Source organism: Cetorhinus maximus, chromosome 15 (genome assembly GCF_964194155.1).
Source record: "Cetorhinus maximus chromosome 15, sCetMax3.hap1.1, whole genome shotgun sequence".
In the NCBI taxonomy this organism is placed as follows: Eukaryota; Metazoa; Chordata; class Chondrichthyes; order Lamniformes; family Cetorhinidae; genus Cetorhinus; species Cetorhinus maximus.
The window spans coordinates 107696430-107718738 of NC_135893.1; the positions used below are offsets into that span (position 1 = coordinate 107696430).

General features: G+C 41.4%; 1 protein-coding gene across 1 annotated transcript in view; it reads left to right on the forward strand.

Moving 5' to 3' along the window:
• LOC144691099 (transmembrane channel-like protein 5) overlaps positions 1 to 22309 on the forward strand; it is a 264020-nt gene that overhangs the window by 212704 nt on the left and 29007 nt on the right. The window contains exons 18-21 of the mRNA XM_078559169.1: positions 454 to 630; positions 7548 to 7626; positions 10257 to 10358; positions 11696 to 11725. Coding sequence (XP_078415295.1) covers positions 454 to 630; positions 7548 to 7626; positions 10257 to 10358; positions 11696 to 11725 — 388 coding nt within the window. The remainder of the gene's footprint in view (positions 1 to 453; positions 631 to 7547; positions 7627 to 10256; positions 10359 to 11695; positions 11726 to 22309) is intronic.

Genomic DNA, 22309 nt, shown 5'->3' on the forward strand with positions numbered 1-22309 from the left:
GATAGTGTTCATGGGTTTGGAAGGTGCTGTCTAAGGAACCTTGGTGTATCATTATTTGGTCAGTGCAGACATGATGGGCTGAATGGCCTCTGTGCTGTTATGATTTTATGATTCTTTGGTCACCCCCCCCCCTTTAAGTGACTCTGTAAAATAAGTATTTCAAGAAATATTTTTGAAGCAAAGTATTTTAAAAACAAATTAAGTTTTTAAGACAGTGCCGCATTGTGCAAGGATATGGCAAGTTTTGCATTCAGCAATATGTAAATGAGTTAGAGTGAAAACTGGGGGGAGAACTCTTGTAAAAACGGGTACAACATTTTGCACTGGAATTGTTGATCATGCCCAAAGCAGAAACTCTTCCATGTTTTCTTCTTTATCAATTCTTTTTCAAACTATAGCCTGTGCATTTGCAGTATTGCTAATTTTATGTGTATATTAAAATGTTTTCCTCAGGTTGAAGCCTTCCAAACGCTGTGGTCCCTTTAGAGGATTAAACGTGCCCTATGATTCCATTTCTCATTTTATTGTTCTGCTACAAGAAAGATTCTCTCAACTGCACTGGCTTGTATGGGTCTACAGGAACTTGATTTTGAACCCACTATTCTACTTCATCTTAACAATTATTGTGTTGTGAGTATTATGGTCACTTATCCTATAACTTCATTCAGCAGCAAATTTACTACTTTATTCCCATGTTAATTCCCTCTAGCTATAAAAAGATAAATTTGATCTTTTTAACATATATAAAACTATCAGATCAAATCATCATCAGCGGAAATATTTTCCACCCGCCAGGGGGTGAAGTGCGGGAGCAGGCGTGGGTGGGCGCGCCTCCAATTGGGGGCGTGCCGCCATTTTGCGTGGGTGGGCCCATTAAGGCCTGCCCAGTGGGATGTCCACCAGGAAGCGCTATGCACTCCCTGTGCAGGCAGGGGGGGATTCCCTCAGCTGGGAGTGCGCTCTTTTGCGCATGCGCACGATAGAGCGCGCTCATCTCCCTGAGGCTAAGTGCTGCCTCAGGGAGATCGGCTCCAAATTAAAAATTGTAATACGAATGATAGAAAAATTTCCCTGACATGTCCACTCATGTGACAGTGTCACATGAGTTGGGACATGTCCATAACTTTTTTTGAAAACTTTATTAAAAATTTAAATACCCTCATGAAACCTCATCCCACCCGTGGATGAGGTTTGATGCTTTTTCTGAAGCCCGCCAGGACTCCCGGCCTGTCCACCAACCTTAAGGTTGGACGGGCAGGTCCATTAATGATTTTAATTAGTTTCCCAATGGCCTCAATAGGCCGTTGACAGGTCGGCGGGTGCACAGCTGACTCGGCTGCACCCCCGCCGAGCTGAAAATGGAGATGACGCGGGGTGACATAGAAAGTTCCACCCGACGTCATCCAGCATCATTTTACGTGTGGGCGAGCGGGCCCCACCCCCCCCCCCGCTTGCCGACAGGAAAACTCTTCCCCAGGTAACCTGTTGCAAGGTTGCCTTAATTACAATTGTTTGGTAATAGAATAATTCAAATAAAATCACCTTTGTTAGTTTATGCACAGTTGCATATCTGTCCGTAAAAGATGCACAGGTCTCTGTTAATATGCGATTCAATGTTACTTTAAAATATCAAGTAAAACATTTGTTCTTAGCTCTTTTGCCTGTCACTGTCTGCATATGTGTATTTTTTAGCAACAGCTTGCATTTTAAGCAGTCCTTTTAAAATAGTAACGGTCTCAACAGTGTTTGGCGGTGAATGACCATATTAGGAGAAAAATTAGGAGAAGTGATCAAAGTTGTGGTTAGAAAAGTAGTTTTAGGAGGCTTTTGAAATAGGAAGGAGATGTAGTAAAGTGGTGGGTTTAGAGGAGAGTTTTGGAAGAAGGGTGTGTGGTTTGCTACAGGGATAAGGGGTGGAATTTTACAGCCCTGTCACAGCGGGGCGGGACTGTAAAATACAGCGAGCCGTTCAAAACTCCATTGACTTAGGCGGGACCATAAAATCCCACCAACATAAATTTCCGCCCCAAGTGTTTTTTGTATTCATTCATGACATAGAAACACAGAAACATAGAAAATAGGAGCAGGATTAGACCATTCAGCCCTTCGAGCCTGCTCCACCATTCATTATGATCATGGCTGATCATCCAACTCAATAGCCTGCTCCCGCTTTCTCCCCATATCCTTTGATCCCTTTCGCCCCAAGAGCTATATCTAACTCCTTCTTGAAAACATACAATGTTTTGGCCTCGACTACTTTCTGTGGGAGCGAATTCCACAGGCTCACCACTCTCTGGGTGAAGAAATTTCTCCTCATCTCAGTCCTAAATGGTCTACCCCGTATCCTCAGACTGTGACCCCTGGTTCTGAACTCCCCCACCATCGGGAACATCCTTCCTGCATCTACCCTGTCTAGTCCTGTTAGAATAGTATAGGTTTCTATGAGATCCTCCCTCATTCTTCTGAACTCCAGCGAATATAATCCTAATCGACTCAATCTCTCCTCATATGTCAGTCCTGGCATCCCAGGAATCAGTCTGGTAAACCTTCGCTGCACTCCCTCTATAGCAAGAACATCCTTCCTCAGATAAGGAGACCAAAACTGCAAGCAATATTCCAGGTGTGGTCTCACCAAGGCCCTGTATAATTGCAGCAAGACATCCCTGCTCCTGTACTCGAATACTCTCGCTATGAAGACCAACATACCATTTGCCTTCTTTACCGCCTGCATTTATTGCCCTTCCGTTATCGTCTTTGAGAAGGTGCTGGTGATCCCCTTCTTAAACTGCTGTCCATGTGATATAGGTGCACCCACATAGAGTTGTTAGAGAGCAGGAATTTTGATCCAGTGATGATGAAGGAATGGAGTTACATTTCCAATTCAGGATGGTGTGTGAGTTGGAGTGAAAATTGTTGGTGGTGATGCTGTCATGTGCCTGCTGCCCTTGTCCTTCTAGATGTTTGAGACCACAAGCTCTACTAAAAGTGTTCACTGAAATATCTCCTTAAGCCCTTCTCCCATGACCCCTCCAGACTCACTTACAGCAAGTGAGGAGCTCATGAACCTCTTTATCACTAAGATTGAGACCATCTATTCTGCTACCTCTGCTGCATCTCCTCTCCCCATTTCCCAACTAGCCAAACTTCCTTTAGTTTCCATCTTCCTTAAGCCTGAACAGTATCTTTCTCTATTATTGCTCCTATCTCCTCTCATACGCCCTCCAAGCTCATCTTGAGACCCATCTCCTTCTCCGCTGTCTCCAATCCAATTTGCTGATCACCTAGCTTTCTTTCCTAGCCTCCAAGCCAGTGTAAGCAGTCCACTCTCCTAGGGTACTGTTGCCTCCATTTCAAATCCACCATCATTAACTTCTTCATAAAATGCCCATCCTTAACTCCCCTGTCCTTGCAAACTATTGCTCCATTTTCAATCTCCTCTTGAAATTAATTGGAAGTATTGTTGCATCCTAAATCTGTGTGCATTTTTGCTACAAATTCTCTTCAGTCAATTTTCCGCATCTGTCCTAAAAGGCTTGAATCAAAGTCACCAAAGGCATCCTCCAAATGACTGGTGTACTGTCCCTCCTTGCCCTTCTTAACAACTCTTTAGCCTTTAACACAGTTGATCAAACCACCCTCCTTCAATGTGTCTCCTCCATTATCCAACTGAATGGGACTTCCCTAATTTTAATCCACTATTATCAACCCAATTGTAGCCAGAGCATCTCCAGCTTCCCTTCGTGCTCTTGCACCATTAACTCTGAAGTTACCAAGTTCACCTCCTTTTCCTCATCCATGTGACATCTTTCAAGACATGTTGCACATGTATACTTACAATATCCAACTCTCTCTTTGCAACAACACTGTCAACCCCTTTGGTGCCTCTGTGTTGTCAGCCTGTTTGTTGGACATACACTAATGGATGAGCTAAAATTTCATCCAGTTAAACATGAGAAAGACCAAAGCCATCTTCTTTGGACCTCACTGGAAACTCCTTACCATCAGCACCAATTCCATCCCTCTACCCAGCCACTGTCTCAGGATGAATCAGACTATTCATAATGTGATCTGAGCTTTTAACTACATATCCTCTCCATTAAAAAGACCATCTACTTTCACTTGCGTATCAACATCCATCTCCACCCCTGTCTTATGCTGAAAGTTCATCCATGCCTTTGTCACCTCCATATTTAAATATGCCAGCACTCTCCTGGCTGGGCTCCTATCCTCCACTCTCCATAAACTTCAACTTATCCAAAGCTCTGCTGTCCATAACCTAGCCCTCACAGGGTCCCACTCACACTGTGCCCCCTGCCCTAAGTTGCTCCCAGTCCTAAATATCTCATTTTAAACTTCCCATCCTGTTATTAAATATCTTCATGGCATCCCTCCATATTTCTGTAACTTTCTCTAGTCCTACCACCCTCCAGTAATTCTGCAGTCCTCCAACTTCCATTGCCCCACTTTTGGCATGTTTGCGTCCAACCATCTAGGCACTAAGCATTGGAATTTCCTTCCTAAATCTTTCAGCCTCTTCAGCTTCCTTACCTTTCCTTATCTCCTTTAAGACCCTCCTAAAAAAATCCATCTCTATGACCAAGCTTTTAGTCACACCTCTTAAGGCCGCCTTCTTTGACTTGTCAATATTTGTCTTTTTACACCAACTGTGAAGCACACTGGGATGGCTCTATAATAACAGTGCTTTAATAATGCAAGTTGTTGTTGTTCAGTGCTGTGGGGATGAGGTAGAAGCAAAGGCAGGCAATGTTACAGAGGTGGAAATAAACATTCTCAATGATGAACATGTTATGTGGTTCAAAGCTGAGCTCATTGTCACAAAGGACACTGGAGTTATGAATCATCGGGTTTAGCCTGACTGCACAGTTGGGAAAGGGGTGGATTCAGGGCTTGGGTTTAGAGATTTTGGTAGTGCTGGATAGGATGGCTTTAGTGTTTAAGTTGGGAAAGTTCTGACTCACTTATGACTTGATGTTGTACAAGCAGTTAGATGCCATAGTGTATCAAAGGGCTAGATTGGAGTCAGGAATGATGGTGGAAATGGAGAATTGGGTGCAGTTAGTATACGTATGGAAGTTGATCACATGCCTACAAGGATGTTGCAGAATGGCAACATGTGAAAAAGAGGAGGAGGAAGCCGAGGATGGAATTGGAGTATTCATGAAGTGATTGTGTGGGTGAGAGGAGTGCGCAGCTGATCCAGCCCCACTACTCCACAGGTTGCAACACTAGTGTAAATGTTTAATTCAATCACCAAAATGGCCAATTGTTTATCCTCACTACTGTTAGACCCAGGATAAAAGAGACTTTAACCAGGCTTCTTTCAATAAACTCAGAGGGCAGAATTTTTCTGTCGGCGAGCTGGGGGCGGGGCCCGCTCGCCAACGTGAAAATGATGCGGGATGATGTCAGGCGGAACCCCCAACGTCATCCCGGTCCCTTTAAATTTTCAGGAAGGCGGGGGGGACAGCAAAATCAGCTGTGGGCCCGCCGACCTGTCAATGGCCAATTGAGGCCTTTGACAGGGTAGTTAAATCAATTAAAGGCCCTGCCCGTCCAACCTTAAGGTTGGCGGGTCGGCCAGGAGCCCCAGCGGCAAATAGAGAAAACATGAAACCTCATCTACCGTCGGGGTGAGGTTTCATGACGGTTTTTAAAAACTTTAATAAAGTTTCTGTGATATTTATTAACATGTCCCATCTCGTGTGACATTGTCACATGAGGGGGACATGTTAAGGATTTTTTTTTTCTATTTTTAATGTTTTCACAACTGTCAGCGATCTCCCTGAGGCAGCACTTAGCCTCAGGGAGATGTGCGCTCTGTCGTGCACATGCGCGTAAGAACGCACTCTCCCTTGTGGGGAATCCCCCTGCCCGCACAGGGAGCACATAGAGCTTCCCGTCGGGCGGCCCGCCCACTTAAAATGGCAGCGGGGCCCGTTTCGGCAGCGGCGATCGGCTGCCAGCCCGCCGCCGAGCCGGTGGGGCCCACCCACCCACCAAGAGCAAACATCTGCCCAGAATGATTGATTTATTACAAACCAAAATGTTTTTTTTAAAAAAACAGGTTGCAAGAATTGGTTAACACACAATTTGTAATCTGGAAGGGTAACTATCTATCCTTTTTAAGATACCCCCCCACATACACACACACACACACACACACACACACACAAAAACAAAGGACAAACAAATAGGGTCTCTGTAGAGATGGGCGGTTGAAGAAAAAACTTTATAAAAAGGATAACGTTTGCAGGGTTTTGATGTTGTTGACCTGATGCCCTCTCATGTGAAGACAGACGCTAGTCCCAGGAGATGTCTGAAGTTTCTCACCAACGGAACTTTAGTGTGGAAGAGAATAGAGCCAGATCAAACCTTCTTGTCTCAACCAAATTTGATGTAGGGGTTCATTTCGGCGAGCAGGGCTTATAATGAGATGATAAAATATTGAAATTAGGTCCTTGAAATGCGGAGGGGAAAATATAGCCCGCCATTGACAGGTGGAGCAGACGATCGCAATCTGGTTTCACGACAGCGTAAAACCAATTTTTGGCCTTCTCGCAATATTGTCCCCTCTTCCCCACCCACTATGATGCCCGATGCCAAAGGGACCAGACGATTCTGCCCATAGAGAGAGAGGTGGGCAATGGAGGAGAAATGTTGTAAGAGGATGGCGTGTTCCACTATGTCAATATTGTCTGTAGGTTGAGGAGGCAAAGGAACAATAATATACCCCAGTCAAAGGGATATAATTGATTACTTTGACTTGGGCTTGGTGGTGCAGGCAAGGAGAAAAGCAGTCTTAACAAATTCAAGATAGGAGAAATGCTTGTACAGCTGGACAGCAATGGCATTTTTGAAGATCATTAGTTGGTGAGAATGGAGTGGCTTTTGGAGCTAGGGGTGAATAACAAGATCCTTGAAGATGAAGAAGCAGTGCCAGAGAAAAGAACCCGTTTGCATATTTGCAATTCTTAAATCCAGGAAAAGATAGTTGTTTTCGTGACTCAGAATACTGATTTGGTGTGGGTGCTGTTGCCAAATTATCAAAGAGATATTGAACATTTTGCTTTGAGTATTAACAAATTCAAGATCACACCCGTGACCTAAGCATGATATCTCAAACAACCTGATATTATTTATATATTTTGTTTCTAGATGTTTATCAACAAATTATTCTGGATGTCATTACACTTCAGATACTGATCTCAGACCTGTATAGTGCAATGTAGATCTGGCAGATCTGAGTTGTACAATTGTTTGCACTCTGCCCAGTGACATAGAAACTCTGTGCTTACGTACTTGCTTAGAGCTGGTTTTGCTGGTGGACTTAGATCTTAATGTTAGGAGAGACCCATTGGAATGTTGTCAATCTATGATCATAGAAAACATTGAAAAGTCATGAAAATAATATTTTCATAATTTTCGGTTATTATGCAGTGTTCATTTGCAGTTACTAAACATGTGTATCATAAATCAATTAAATTCAAGTACCGTTGCCAATAACTATCTTTTCTCTCTTTCTCAAGTGCTTTCATCTACCTGTATTTACAAATTATAGATGGGCGAAAAATGATGACAAAATACTTGCAAGAGCACATTAGTAATGTAAGTTTGAGATATACTCCATTTCATTAGTAATGTAAGTTTGAGATATGCTCCATTTCATTGGTAATGTAAGTTTGAGATATACTCCATTTCATTGGTAATGTAAGTTTGAGATATACTCCATTTCATTGGTAATGTATGTTTGAGATATACTCCATTTCATTGGTAATGTAAGTTTGAGATATACTCCATTTCATTGGTAATGTAAGTTTGAGATATGCTCCATTTCATTGGTAATGTAAGTTTGAGATATACTCCATTTCATTCCCTCAAAAAGTTTGTAGCTTTCTTAGCATTTTTGAATCAACATTTTCCACTATTTTACTTCTAGTCTAGTTTGTGTGTATTTAGTGCTTAGGCTGCATTGTCAAGCAGGTTTACTACAGTAAGGGGAGGTGGTTGCATCGTGGTATTGGCACTTGACTGGTATTCCAGAGACCCAAGTTTAATCCTCTGGGGACCCAGGTTTGAATCCCACCAAAGCAGATGGTGAAATTTGAATTTAATAAAAATCTGGAATGAAAAGTCTGATGATGACCATTGTGGATTGTAAAAACCCATCTGGTTGTAAAATCCACCAATGCTCTTTAGGGAAGGAAATCTGCTGTCCTTACCTGGTCTATATGCGACCCCAGACCCACAGCAATCTGGTTGACTCTTAACTGCCCTCTGAACAAGGGCAATTAGGGATGGGCAATAAATGCTGGCCTAGCCAGTGACACCCACCTCCCATGAACAAATAAAAAAGTATGTGAGAGTGGTAAATTTTCTATTTTTGTTTCAAAAGCCTTAGACAGAAATTGTAAAACTTGTGGCACCCTAGGCTGTGATTTACTTGCTGATTATTTCTCTTACCAATTTTATCTCCACTCTCTTCTTGTGAAGCCATTAAGCTTCTGTTTAGATTAGGTTCCGATAATGCTAGTAATTTCCCTCCTGTATCTTGCCCAAGTGGCCGTTAGTGATGTATGAGCCTAAACAAGGAATATCAATGGGCTATTTGATAGCAAGGGGCATCACAATTGAACCTACACTTGTTCTCGTCCAGCATTCACACATGTAGGCTTCAAGCAAGGCTCATCAAGTTGAGTAGGAGTGAAAACCCTAGTAAATATCCCTTTACCTAGCACAGGGCCTTAGACCACTTGTAACATTGCTACTATTGTGCCAACTCAATTAATTCCGTGCAGACTGGAAATCATATCTGCATCCTTCCTGGTCTGTGTTACTCAATTATTCACTGACCAAACACATCAAGCTTTTTCTTCAATTTTTTTATTATATTTGTCCCCTGTTTATTTTGGGTTTGAAGGCAATTAAGGAATATGGGGATAGCGCGGGAAGGTGGCATTAGGCTCAAGGAGCTAAATGGCCTCCTCCAATTCCTATTTCTTATGTTCTTATATTCTTATGTAAGAAGCTACTGTGGTTCTTATGATCCTTTCTGATTCAAAAATTTGGCTGTTGCTTATTTCATCAATAAAACAAAAATTTAACTTTTATTTGTAAAATCCACAATTGAGTATAATGAAAGCACTGAGAATGTTTTTTTTTTCACTTTAAAAATAGCACAACCAAAATTTAGGTTGGTGTCGCGATAACAAACTACTCATGCTCAAGAATAATACCTTTTCACTTTGGCAATATACCAAAAATAAGACTGTGATTTAAATACGATTTTATTTGCTAATCTGATTAAAACTCTGTATGGCTTGTCAAAGCCCCATTATGTTCCCACACAGAGTGGTAGGATTCTTTTCCTTACAGCAGAAAGAAGGTTAAGGGAGCTTTGATAGAGATATTCAAAATTATGAATTTTTAAAAAATGAATAAATAAGAAAAATCTGTTTCCAGAGGTAGAAGGGTCAAGGGTAGGGGGCACAAATTTGAGGTAATGAAAGAAAGAACCAGAGGCAAGAAGAGGAGAAGTTTTCTGACGCAGTATGGTATTATGATCTGGAATGTGCTGACTGAAGGGTAATGGAAGCAGATCCAATAACAATTTTCAAAAGGGAATTGGATAAATACTTGAGGGGGAAAATTTTGCAGGGCAATGGGAGAAGGCAGGGGTGTGGGATTAATTGGACAATTAATTGGACAAAAAGGGCCAGCAAAGGCACAAATGGCTCCTTTCTGTGCTGGATCATTCTACTATTCTATAAGGACTCACACCTTGCAAACATTCTCAACCACGCAGTCATAGAGAAGTGTGGTCAAGTGGAAGGATAATCAGGCATATTATTAACTGCTATTAATTTATTACCTGGCCGCTATCTCGCCACTATCAAGGATGATAAATGCAGCAGAGAAACCAAAAAAGGGGGAAAATAATTATTATTTTCAAGCTGAATGGGAATGGCTACTCACCATCCTGTATCAACCTCAACAGTTGTTATGGACAGCCGATTTCCCAGCAGCAATACTGTCCATTGAAATGCTAACATATATGAAAAGAAGATATTTCATATGTAGTAGAATGAATAGAACTGTAGAGAATGAGTTTGGAGGTGTCTTTGATGGACCAGTTTATGCAAAACGTGACATGTAGGGACTCAATATGCTGCTGAAACTTGTGTTTTGTAATATACAAAATTGGTTGGTTAACCTTACAGAGGTATTTTCACTGTTAGGAAGGAAAAGACAAATCATATTTACTGCAAAAGCTCAACAACATGAAATTAAACGTAGAATCTTCTAAAGAGAGGCTTCCAACATGGAAATTCACTAAAGAGGTTAGTAACACACTATCTGTTAATGTTATAAACATAGACTGTTTGATTAATGAAGCAAAACTGGAACTGTATCAGTGCAGATGAAGTGTAAGCCATTTGATGGCATTTAATAACAAAAGACAGTAGTTCACATCTAACAGAAGTTACAAAGTCTAGAAAAGTTTTCATCAGTGACAGTTGTGTAATAATAGCCAGCAATGTTGGCAGTACAGTTTAAAGTCACTCTTGTTTATTCGCTGACATTAGCAAAACTGCTGTAATAGACTTTGAAGTGTGAGTGCTGATGCACTCATTTCATGATATAGGACAAGGAAGCTGCCTAACTGGGCCCTTAAAGGGAATACCCCCAAAATACAGTCATAAAACTTTACTGCTGAAATACATTCATCCCACACAATCCGAAAAACACTGTTAGAAAAGTTGCAGTGAGAAACCTGGGTGGAATCTTCTGTCCCTGGTGGCGGGCTTAAGGAGGGGGGAAGGGTATTTAGTTCGTTGGGACGGTGACATACCTGAGCCGCACCACCTTCCCGCCTCCACCCGAATTATGTTCTGGCCAATTAATGACCACTTAAGAACTTCTTCCTGTCGCTTCTGGTATTAACCCAGCTGTAGGCTGGTCTGTTGCAAAGCAGCATACATGACAGATAAAACCATGTCAGCTCCCGGAATGGAGAGGAGGGTCCCTTGATGAAAGGCACTCAGTGCCTGATCGAGGGACTGAACATTGGGAAAGAGGGGGCTGGCTGGGAGCCACCTCCCACCCTTGCTGCTGACGCCCCTGCAACCCGTGACTCCCACCCTGCAAAATCCCTCCCACGCTGTTTACTTGTAGCCTTGGCCGCTCTGATTGACCAGCAGCACTTGGGTAAGAGAGATTTCTTCCCCCAGGGTATTGATTCCAGGGGAAGGCCCATTGCTGCCCTCGCCGCTGCCTGATTGGTTCTTGGCTTGGCCGGCCTACCCAAAAGGAAGAAACGCAGGTCTCTTGCCAGCTCTCCAGCCAGCAGGTAAAACCCCCTCAACAAGATTCTGCCACTGAGGTTTTCATTTATAGGTGTGTTTCCCCAAATTTCCTTTTCACATTTAGATTATTTTCACTACTTTCAGCCTTCCACTAAAACTGGACTTGACAGAGGATAAGTAGTATGTTGAAAGGTCTGCCTATGATATTTGATGATATGCATGTCAAGTTTTATTGCTCCACTGTGCAGTGGGTCTCCTATTCAAAGTACTGACAGTAGAGATGTACCTCTGAAAATTGGTTAATAAAGAGCCAAAGAGCAAATTAAGACATATGTTTAAAACCATTAATTGGTTTTATTTTCTTATGACAGATGGATGATGTTTCTGATCCTGAATCAAAGGTAACAGATAATGTACCTCCCATGATTAAATTGAAACAAATCATTGCAAATGTTTATCATTGAATATGTTGCCTTCATCCAGTTGACACCTAGAATTTTCTACTGTCCCCCAGACTTATCACAGTATCGCAGTATCTTTACAGTGCAGAACGAGGCCATTCAGCCCATCGAGACTGCGCTGGCTCTCTGAAAGACCATACCCCCTAACCTTGCACATTCTCGCTTTTCAGATAGCAATTCAATTCGCTTTTGAATACCTTGATCAAACCTGCCTCCACCACCCTCTCAGGAAGTTTGTTCCAGACTCTAACCACCCTCTGGGTGAAAAAATGTTTCCTTACATCATATTTACTCCTTTTGCCAATTATTTTGAATCTGTGCCCTCTAGTTCTTGATGTTCTCTTGAGTGGGAACAGTTTCTCACTATTTACCCTGTCTATACCCCTTAGGGTCTTGAATACCTCTATCAAGTCTCCTCTCAGCCTTCTTTTCTCCAAGGAAAACAGTCCCAACGTCTCCAATATATTCTCATAGCTACAGTTCTTTATCCCGGGAATCATTCTTGTGAAGCTCTGTACTCTCTTCACACTTTTGAAAAATATCAAAGCAAGATGACATGGAACTGAACTGATGGGTTGTTCTTTGAGAAATACCCTGTATATTCCTGGTTTAATTCCTTAAAATGTTGATTATAGCGAATCAAAAGTTCAAATTTTAAAAATTCATCATTGGCAAAATCTTCATTTTACTATAACCAGGGATTTGTTTTTTTTATACGTATAATATATTTATAGTTTTATATTTTATATATTTTTTGTATGTATGTATAATATTGCAGTCATTGTATGCATATATCCTCATGATCATGATGCATGCTAAAGATGGAGAACTGTGTTAAATTTGTGACTATATAAGATGACAGACAAACAGCAGAGTCTTATTAAATAAAACATAGGAGTTTTATTTCTTTATTTGACATCTAGTTTCATGTAGCATGAGTTACATAGAACTAAATTTTAACATGTGAAAATAGGTAGGTCGGGATTGAGTCAGATGTTCAAATTTTAAAAGTCTATAACTGGCCCCAACCTGCCTCCCTCTGGGTTTAACAGAAACGGTCCATTTGCAGGCAGCCAGTTTGATCCCAGGAGACAGGTTGGAAATTTGGATACTTTAATGAGACTGCGGCCTCTGATTGAACCAGATTGTACGGCAGCCAGCTGGGTTTCCCAGCCCTTGGGGAGCCCAGCAGCCAGAGGTGAATAAGCAGCACTGCTTGTGGGCCAAGAGGAGCAAGAGTGCTTCCCCAACAGCCCCAAGCTAACCCCCGCCATCATACACCACCCCCCCACCACCACTACCACCAGGGAGCCTGCTCTGGAGTCCTCGCCACCCACCTGGAAACCAAGCCTGAAAACTGGGTTCAACTTCCAGGCAGGCAACCTGTCAAGTATAAAAGATGCATACTGTGGAGTTAAAACTCCAGTCTGAAACTCTACCACTCTCCTACAATCCCCCATACCCAATGCCTGCAAAACCTGCCCTTGTTAATATCCAGATCATTTAAAAAAAATGTTTTAATTCATTCGTGGGGTGTGGGCATCAATGGCTAGGCCAGCATTCCTAGCTAGGCCTAATTGCCCTTGAGAAGGTGGTGGTGAGCTGCTTTCTCGAACCGCTGAGGGCCCCTGTGATGTCACTGTGGCACTGGCACACTCCCCCTCCACAACCAACCCTGTGAGAGACATAAGAAGGAGATTATGAGAACTCGCCTCTGACAGCAGATGCCTCTGCAGAGCTGAGGCTTCCCAATGTATCTGAGGGTTTGGCGTACTGTCAAACAGGGAGGGGTGTATTCTATACACCTCATTTACAGAATTCAATCTTTTCAACCTCTCCTTATTCCCATTTCTCCAGTGCCCAATTTCTTATGTGATGCCACCCTCACAATGTCAAGGGCAGCCTCTTCCATTCTAGTAAGGATGGCAATCTGGCCTCCCCCTCCCCCACCTCCCCCACCTGTATGAGCCTTGTTCCTGGAACTGAGCACCCTCTTCTCCTGCAAGAACAAAGGAGAGAGAGAGATAAGGCAATGCTGACCTCTCACCAATTCCAGAAGCTCATTTAACTGAGATGCTGCATGTATCAGTGCTGCCAGTTCCTGAGTAGTATGAGGGATTTGAACATTGCTCATGAGTTAGTAATTATCCTGGGTACACATTACCCCCATGTTCAGGAGCACCATGCAACTTCAGGCTACTCAGCTTGTGTGTCTGCTAGTGGCTATAGGCCTGGAAGCCTGTCAGCTGGGTAGGTAGGAGAAAGAAGTGTCCTCTGAAGACTTTTTGAAAAGGTAAAATAATAAAGTGGTTACAGCTGCCAGACCTTTAGTGTGGAGGAGATGCCCCTCCATAGGACGGCCTGCGTGTGGCCTCAGCTGTGACCATCTTGCAGTCATGACTGCAGGGACATCTTGATTATCTCGGGGTTAGAAATGTTAGATGGAGTGTGCTGGGCCTGCAGTCGGCTGCCGGGAGGCCACGTCCATTCATTGGCCTGAATTTGGCCTCAGCAGGGTCTCTGACAGCTGATTGGAAAATTCCAGTCATCGCCTGTAGAGCAGACTTAATAGGCCCTTTCGAGGGGCAGAATTGACTTTCCACTGCTTGTGGGCGAGGAGCCATGAATACAACGCACCACCCCCCCCCAACTCCTTCCAACCAGCCGCTCTGAAAATGCCCCTGAGGGGAGGATATGGTGGCAAACTGTCACATCAGCCAGCGGCAGGAACTTGAGACCAGATGCCTCTGTTTCTGCCTCTGCAATCCTTCCAAAATGCTACCTTTTACTTTTTTGATTCTCGTTTTCAAATAATACTGTATCCGGTACCTCTTTTTTGTTGTCTCAGAGTTTTAATTCAGACAGGCAGATGGGGAAAATATCACTTTTAGTTTACACTATATCTGTTCTTATACAGTGTTGGTATCAGCCTTGCAGGGGTGGGGAATCAAATCATTATTATTGCCTAGGACATAAAGCATCACCTAGATGGGAGCACCACCACCTACCTGCAATATATCGCCATTCCTTCACTATCACTGGGTGAAAAGCCTGGGACTCCCTACCTAACAGCACTATGGGAGTCCCTACATCAAATGAAGAGCAGCAATTGAGCAAGGCAACTAACTACCACTTTCTCAAAGGTAGCTAGGGATGGATAACAGATACCAGCCTGTCCAGTGACGTGCACATCTAATGCAAAAATATAGAGATGCACAGATCGGAATCACAACAGGGAGGACTGCACACCCCTAACAGAACTCACCTGATTCTCCTTTCATTTAAAAACTGAACAGATAGATATGCAATCGGCACCCACCAATCCTGCCCTCACCTCCATTTTCTCTCTACTATCCATCCAGGAAATTCTATTGGTAAAATCTAAACTCTACTCCTATTTATCTAATATTAATATCAACCGCCTAGCAGATTGGAAGTATAGGAAGCTCATCTCACAATTCTGCTAAAATAGTATAATAGGTAGTTCTCAATGTATCTTTATATTATATCTGGGTTATATTGGAAGGGTGATGTTTGTATGATTTGCATGTTATGCTGAACTTGTGAGTTTGTTTTTTCATAGGGAGATCAAAGTACGCCATAACTTATAAAGCATTTAGCTCTTCACATTTCTGCTTCTGCTTTGAAAATTTCAACAATTCTTCACAGAAGATCTGACTAGCCTCTTAGAAAGTTTTCTTCAGGCTTGTAAACTTAATGTAAACAGACATCTTATTTAAATGATCTTCATGTGATTGGCCTACATTCACTGTCCTAGCAGACCACTGTCACTCCATGGATTATCTTTAGAATTTAGTGTCATGGTTGTGCAGACTGCACAGTGTTACGCTGTTCCACAGCATTACAGTACTAACTTGATTCGTATCTTGCAAATCAAAACATGGTGAGTACCTGCTCTCCGCCACTTGGAGATATTCCATGTGAAAGTGAGGCATCCTCCCAGAGCACGGAAAAGCAAACCACAGGATGAATCAGCGATGTCACTCTTGTGCACTTTCCCACTGCTGGTTCAGGACAACATTTCCAACTCCTGGAAAGGAGTTGACTGCTAGCCATTAATTCACACCTCAGAGGGGCTTCAGGAGGTAGAGAAAAGTAAATTACAAAATTAAGAAAATAATGGCATATGATAATTTTATATTGTTACATGTGATAAAAATGTTTTACACAATATGTGTGTATTTATGCAAAAAGGATGGCTCAGCCCTAAAAGGGAGTAATGGCAATTATTTTATTAAACTGGAAGGCACATAACCCTGTTTGCAGGAGGAAATGAGTGCCTGGAACTCACTCAAAGGTGCAATATCCTGTTCTTGAGTAGAATATAAGAACAAATTCAGTTGAACTCTAGTAGCTGTATTTTACAGCTGGTTTTAAACATGTGAATAAACAGGACTATCAACCCTGACATTACTATTCATGTCTCTAAGATACACGGTGAATAATATTGGTCTTCAGCAGTAGCACAAAATGGGCTCCTAGTGAATCAGCAGCCAGCCTTACACTGCACCCAACTTTCTCTGTGACTCCAGATTAAATGGACATTATTGCTGTTTGCACTGTGTGCAAAAACTGGATTTCACATTTCCTACACTGCCAACCATGGCTACACTTAAAAAGTACTTCACTGATTGTAAAATATTTTAGGATATCACAACACTATGGAAGACCCGATATAAATGTTTTTCTTTCTTATCAGGCACAGTGTAAAATGAGCCACTAATTCACTATTGGACCCTTTGGTGAAGACCAGTTTCACCCATGTGTTCTCATGACGCAGCCTGAATATATTTGCTGGTCAAGGCAATCCCATGTTATAGGTTCTTAGTGATGTTGTTTCATTCACTCTGCGCCTAGGCATATCTAAGATACGTTAGGTATCAAGTTGGTCTTTGGCGATAGATTTCAATTAAAAAGGAAATGGGGGTGTGGGTGTAAAACAGGTTGCCAATTCTCTATTGTTCATATTGCACTATTACTCAAGATCAGTTTAACCCCCAGTGATTTTAGTTCTGTTTCCTCCACATCTATCAGAACTGTCCCTTCATTTTAATGAGTTCAAGTATTTACACCAGCTGTTCAGTTTCTTTCTAATGTGTCCCTTTATGTCTATGCCAAGCCCAATTTCTGTGCCAGTTTTTAGAAGCAAATCAATAAAAATATTCTATGTTTAAATATACAGCTTTACATTCTCTTTCAATTGTATTTGTAGTCATCCTTCATACTCTCTTTGCATGTTTCGAAAGGGGGGGCTCATTTTCTCTGAGAATATGCTGAAAGACTCGAGAGTGAACAAGGCATGTACTGACCTTTTGTTAGTGAGATTCCCAGAAAAGACAGCTTGCTGTATTGTACATGAAAGACTCCTTCCAATGGATTGAGTTATGAGTGATGGCAAATATCAGATATGTGAGTCCAACCTGAGTACACCCTGGTGCTAGTGATCATAATATGATAAAGTTTAAGGAGAGAGAAAAGTGCATAACCAAGGGCTGCCAGTCTGACATTTAGCAGATTTTAGAAAGATGAGGAGTAAACCATCTGAGGTGAGGTTGAAAGGGAAGTTAGTACACAGGACTATAGATAAAAAAAACAGGTTATTTGTAAAAAGAAGATATTAAGGTTGTTGAATAAATTTATACAATTTAAAGGAAAGAAAATTTTCAAGTTTCAGAATGCTGTAACTACATAAAGAGGTTTGAAACAAAGTGTTGGGGCCACTTCTATTCACTGTATGTTACAATGATCAATCAGTGTTCAAATTTGATGACGATACTAAAAGAGATGAAAAGAGGGTGAAATTTATCTTGGGCAATGGGCACAAAATGGGTAATTTTTAGTTTACCCAAAATGAATTTCACTCCCATGCTAAATAATTCTGAGGATGTGGATTAAGGGGGTTCAGGTTTGCAATATGTTAAAAAGCAGCACCTCAAGATGATTATGCTACTAAAAAAAAAACCTTATTAAATACTGCAGTTTTGGGCTGCACACTGTTGGAGGGATGTTGAGGCAATAGAGGGGGTACTGTGCATATTTACTAGAACTCTGCCCAATGTGAGGAAATACAAATACAAAGAAAGCATTGAAAAATTGTGAAATAAAAATATAAAATGCTGGAAAAGCTCAACAGGTCCAGCAGTATCTTGTGGAGAGAGAAACAGTTAACATTTCCAGTCTGTATGACTCTTCTTGAAAAATTGTGGCTGTTTTCATCAGAAAAGACGAGATTGTGGAATAATTTATGAGGGGTTTAAAATTTTGAATGGATGGGACAGAATAGATAGAAGCAGACTATTTCCAGCAATTGGAGATCTATATGGAGACACAGATGTAAGATTAAATGTAGGAGATTTAAGACAGAGAGGAAAAGGAACCTTTCTGATTCCTTTAAAGGTTGGTGAAACTATGGAAGGTGCTATTTGAGTTAGCAATTAAAACAAGGCCCATGTAAGAGTAGGTTAGATGGATGGTTGAAGGAAAAGGGAAGTAAAGTGATATGGAAACAAATCAGGCACATGGGATTAAGACATTGGTGATAAACAGCAACATGGAATGGCTGGGCTGAATAGCTTGCTTCAGGGATGTAACTTGCATCAAATTCTATCAGAATGAGCCTTTACCAATTTCTCAATGGTCCATGAGATCATCAATCAGTTCTGAGTGCCCAGTAATTAATTAAATAGATTAGAACATTGAATTTTGATAGCCTACAAACAACTGTACTTCACTTCTTGTTGTTGATATTGATGCTTATATTTAATGGAAAGAGGAATGCTAAGAGGAATACTATACTTAAATTGAAATTTTAATAAATGTAATCCAAGCTCAGATATATGTGAACAGTGTTAATTAAAACATTTTTTCAAGCTTTTTAAGTAATTTCAGTGTTTCTGTGGCAGTTACATGATTACAAGATGTTAGGCTGTTAATCATTAGTTTCAGCAAATAAGAATTTTTAAGAACAGGAAAAGATATTTAGGCCCAATAAACCATACTTTACCATAGATCAACTGCACCTACCCACCCTACCACTGTATCCATTAACCCTTTCTCTTTCTAAAAACACATCTCATTGTCTATTGAACTCATTTATATATAATCTGCTTCATTGACCTGATACCTTTATCCCCAAGTCTATAAAAATTCTGCCTGAACTCCTTTCTTACTCTTTAAATCATAATTTCTAATTTGCACCTCCTCAATCCTTGAACATTTGGTAATGGTGAATAATTTACTTGGATCAGTTTTGTTTTATAATTGTAAAGTTACAATTAGGTTACCTCCCAAGGACAAAGTGTCAATTTGGCAAGTGTCTGGTTGCCTAAATATTAATCAGGGGTCTAACACCTCATTTAGGACCATGTGGCCAAGTTTGGCATAAATTGGACAGAACATGGAAGGCGTTCCCAGGTCCACAGGCCTAACCAACACTCTTTAAAAGGACTACTGGAGACTACTGTTAGAAAGCTAAATAATTTTGTTTTATTTATGTTGAAATGGAAACAAGATGAAAAAGAGTGCTGCGGCCCCACAGTAATACTGCAGGCCATTGCTAGTGCGGGCTCAGCCCCCTCCCATTCACTCACCCAAATTTATCTGGCAAGTGGCATTAAGATGCCCAAATAGCAGCTCGCAGGTTTTAAGCCAATGTATCCCAATTTGTACTGAGTTTACACATTCCCAGATGGGCTGCCCACTTTGTGCTGGTATCTGGCATAAAACCAGATTTTCAGCCGTTTGTCTCCTTTATCAACTAGGCTTCACCTATGTCCTTATCCATTTCAACATCGCCCTGCACAATCACACTTTTAATGTTATTCAGCGCCTAGAACATGTTTTACACTTCTGATCCCTGTGTAACTGCACTATCTTTCAACTCTCATAGTGCGAATTGTTGTTACCCAGTCGTTGCCCCCTCTATCTGCCTCTTCTTCCTTTATTGCTTCCTGAGCAAACAATCCCCTCACCTGATTCATCCAAGTTCAACAGCGGTCATGAATCTGCAATGAACCATTCACTCTCGGTGATGTCTCTGCATATAACAGGCTTAATCAGTAATAGTATCTGATCGTTGAAAATTCCAATTAACAGACACTGTTCACAAAAATAACTCTGATATTCAGGTTGCAGACTACAAGAAACATACTGGAAGGCGCAACTCATGAGACGTGTTTCAAACTCAATCTTTTATATCACTAAGTTTCTAATTTAAAGGGTAGACAACAATAGATAGCATCTATCATCCTTTTTATTGATGGGTGGAAATAAATCCAGTAAGAGATTGTAAGTCACCCAAGCAAAGAAGCAACAGGTCACTTACGAGCATTAAAATAACACTCTTGAGTGAGTTCCATTAAATTATGGAAATTTAGCATTCTGGACCATTAGGGAAAAAAACATGCTCAAGTTTGAGATTGTTTAAAAAGGCCATTTAATAACACTCACTTTCCACCTTTGACACAGGGTAACTGAGATAACATTGTTCAAATTTGACATTCTGGGGCGTAAACCTATTCGTGGAAATTTGTATGAATTTATTTGTTATTGATTCGCACTACAAAAGGGTAGGTTCAGTAGACAAGCCCACCCTCCCAGAGGTCAGTTTTTGTGTGGAACGTAAATCAGGTGGGTAATGGGTAGAGTTTGCGCAGCCGGAGTAAACAGGTCCATCTTGGTTCAGGGCCCTCATTACACTTTGATTGTAGAGTTATCAGGAGGCAGTTTACTAATCTGGAGATTAGGAATTTGGTGAGGTAATCATAGGGGGAGGTGTTGGCATAATGGTATTGTCTCTAGCCAGGTAATCCAGAGACCCAGGGTAATACTCTGGGAACCTGGGTTCAAATCTCACCATGGCAGATGGTGTCATTTGAATTCAATAAAATTCTGGAATTAAAAGTCTGATGATAACCATGAAACACTTGTTGTAAAAACCTACCTGGTTCACTAATGCCTTTTAGGGAAGGAAATCTGTGATCCTTACCTGGTCTGGCCTACATGTGACTCCAGACCCACAGCAATGTGGTTGACTCTTAACAATGCCCTCTGAACAAGGGCAATTAGGGATGGGCAATACATACCCAGTGATGCCCACATCCCATGAACGAATAAATAAAAAGTATTAGAAGGGCCTGCACACAGGGGATAAAAGTTGGGGAGTGAAAGGAAGCATTCTTTTTGCAGAACCCACAGCAGCAAAAACATTCAAATGTGGAAGCCCTTAATAGTCAAAACCCACAAACGACTGCAATAAAATATGTACCAAACCTGCATCCAGCTATCCCTGAGCCCAGCTGGGAATCCCTTTAACGAACCATGAAAATAGCCACCTCCCAACTTGTACCACCCATGTTTGGTGGGCGAGAGGTGGAACTGGTGATAATGACCATATACAAAAACATTGCATTATCCTCATGCAGCTTCTGCCTGTTTTAGTCAGGAGCTCTGTCTGCCAGGAACAAGGTAACACAGGCAGGAATGCAGCAGTAAGTCGATGCTTCAATTGTACAGAGTATTTATTACTGAATTATCAACACCACCAATGCTAGGTAGGTAAATACTAGCACATCACATTCATGATATGTAGTTCGTAATGATCTCTGTCCTAACCAAATCCAAAATTCTATTTTGTTGTAAACAATTTAGTGAACACAAACAGGAAATTTTACATGCCCACTGTTGCAGTTTGTTAAAACCCTAATAACAACAACGTCCTTTCTCTTGCATTTATTGTTGATCCTGGGATAGCACTGCCTCAACGAAACCTGCAGTTATCGGGCAGATTTAACACAGAGAAACATCACAAAGGACCTCATTGAGTCATAAGGAAATGCAGAATCTGAGCCAAAACAAGAAAGGTTTCGAGGGCTGATAAAAGGTTAGGTCAAAGAGCTGGGTTATCAGGAGGTTTTAAGGGGGAGAGGGAGGCAGAGACGTGAAGGTCTTTACCAATTCCTGACCTCGATAGCTGAAGGTATGACCACCAATGGTGGAGTGAAAGGCGAGATGAAACTTTAAAGCAGCTATTTTCAGAAAAAACGAGTATTGAGTGAGGGCGAGATTCTGGCGTCCATGGAGGTATTTAAACACAAAGTAGAGAATTTTACAAAAATAAAATGCTGTAGATGCTGGGAATCTGAGAATGTGGTGGAGGCAGGTTCAATCGAGGCATTCAAGAGGGCATTAGATGATTATTTGAATAGAAACAATGTGCAGGGGCACAGGGAAAAGGCAGGGCAATGGCACTAGGTCATAATGCTCATTTGGAGCTGCGGTGCAGACATGATGGGCCGAATGGCCTCCTTCTGCGGCATTAAGATTCTGTGATTCTGTGAATGATACATAGTCACTCATTATATATTATGATCCCTGTAGAGACCGATAACTTTTTAAAAAGAAAGCAATCTCCACAACACCAACAGAAAGAAAACTGCTGGACAAGATTTCACTTTTTAAAACCTTTACTATAACCAACCAATTAAAAACAAATAAACAATTAAC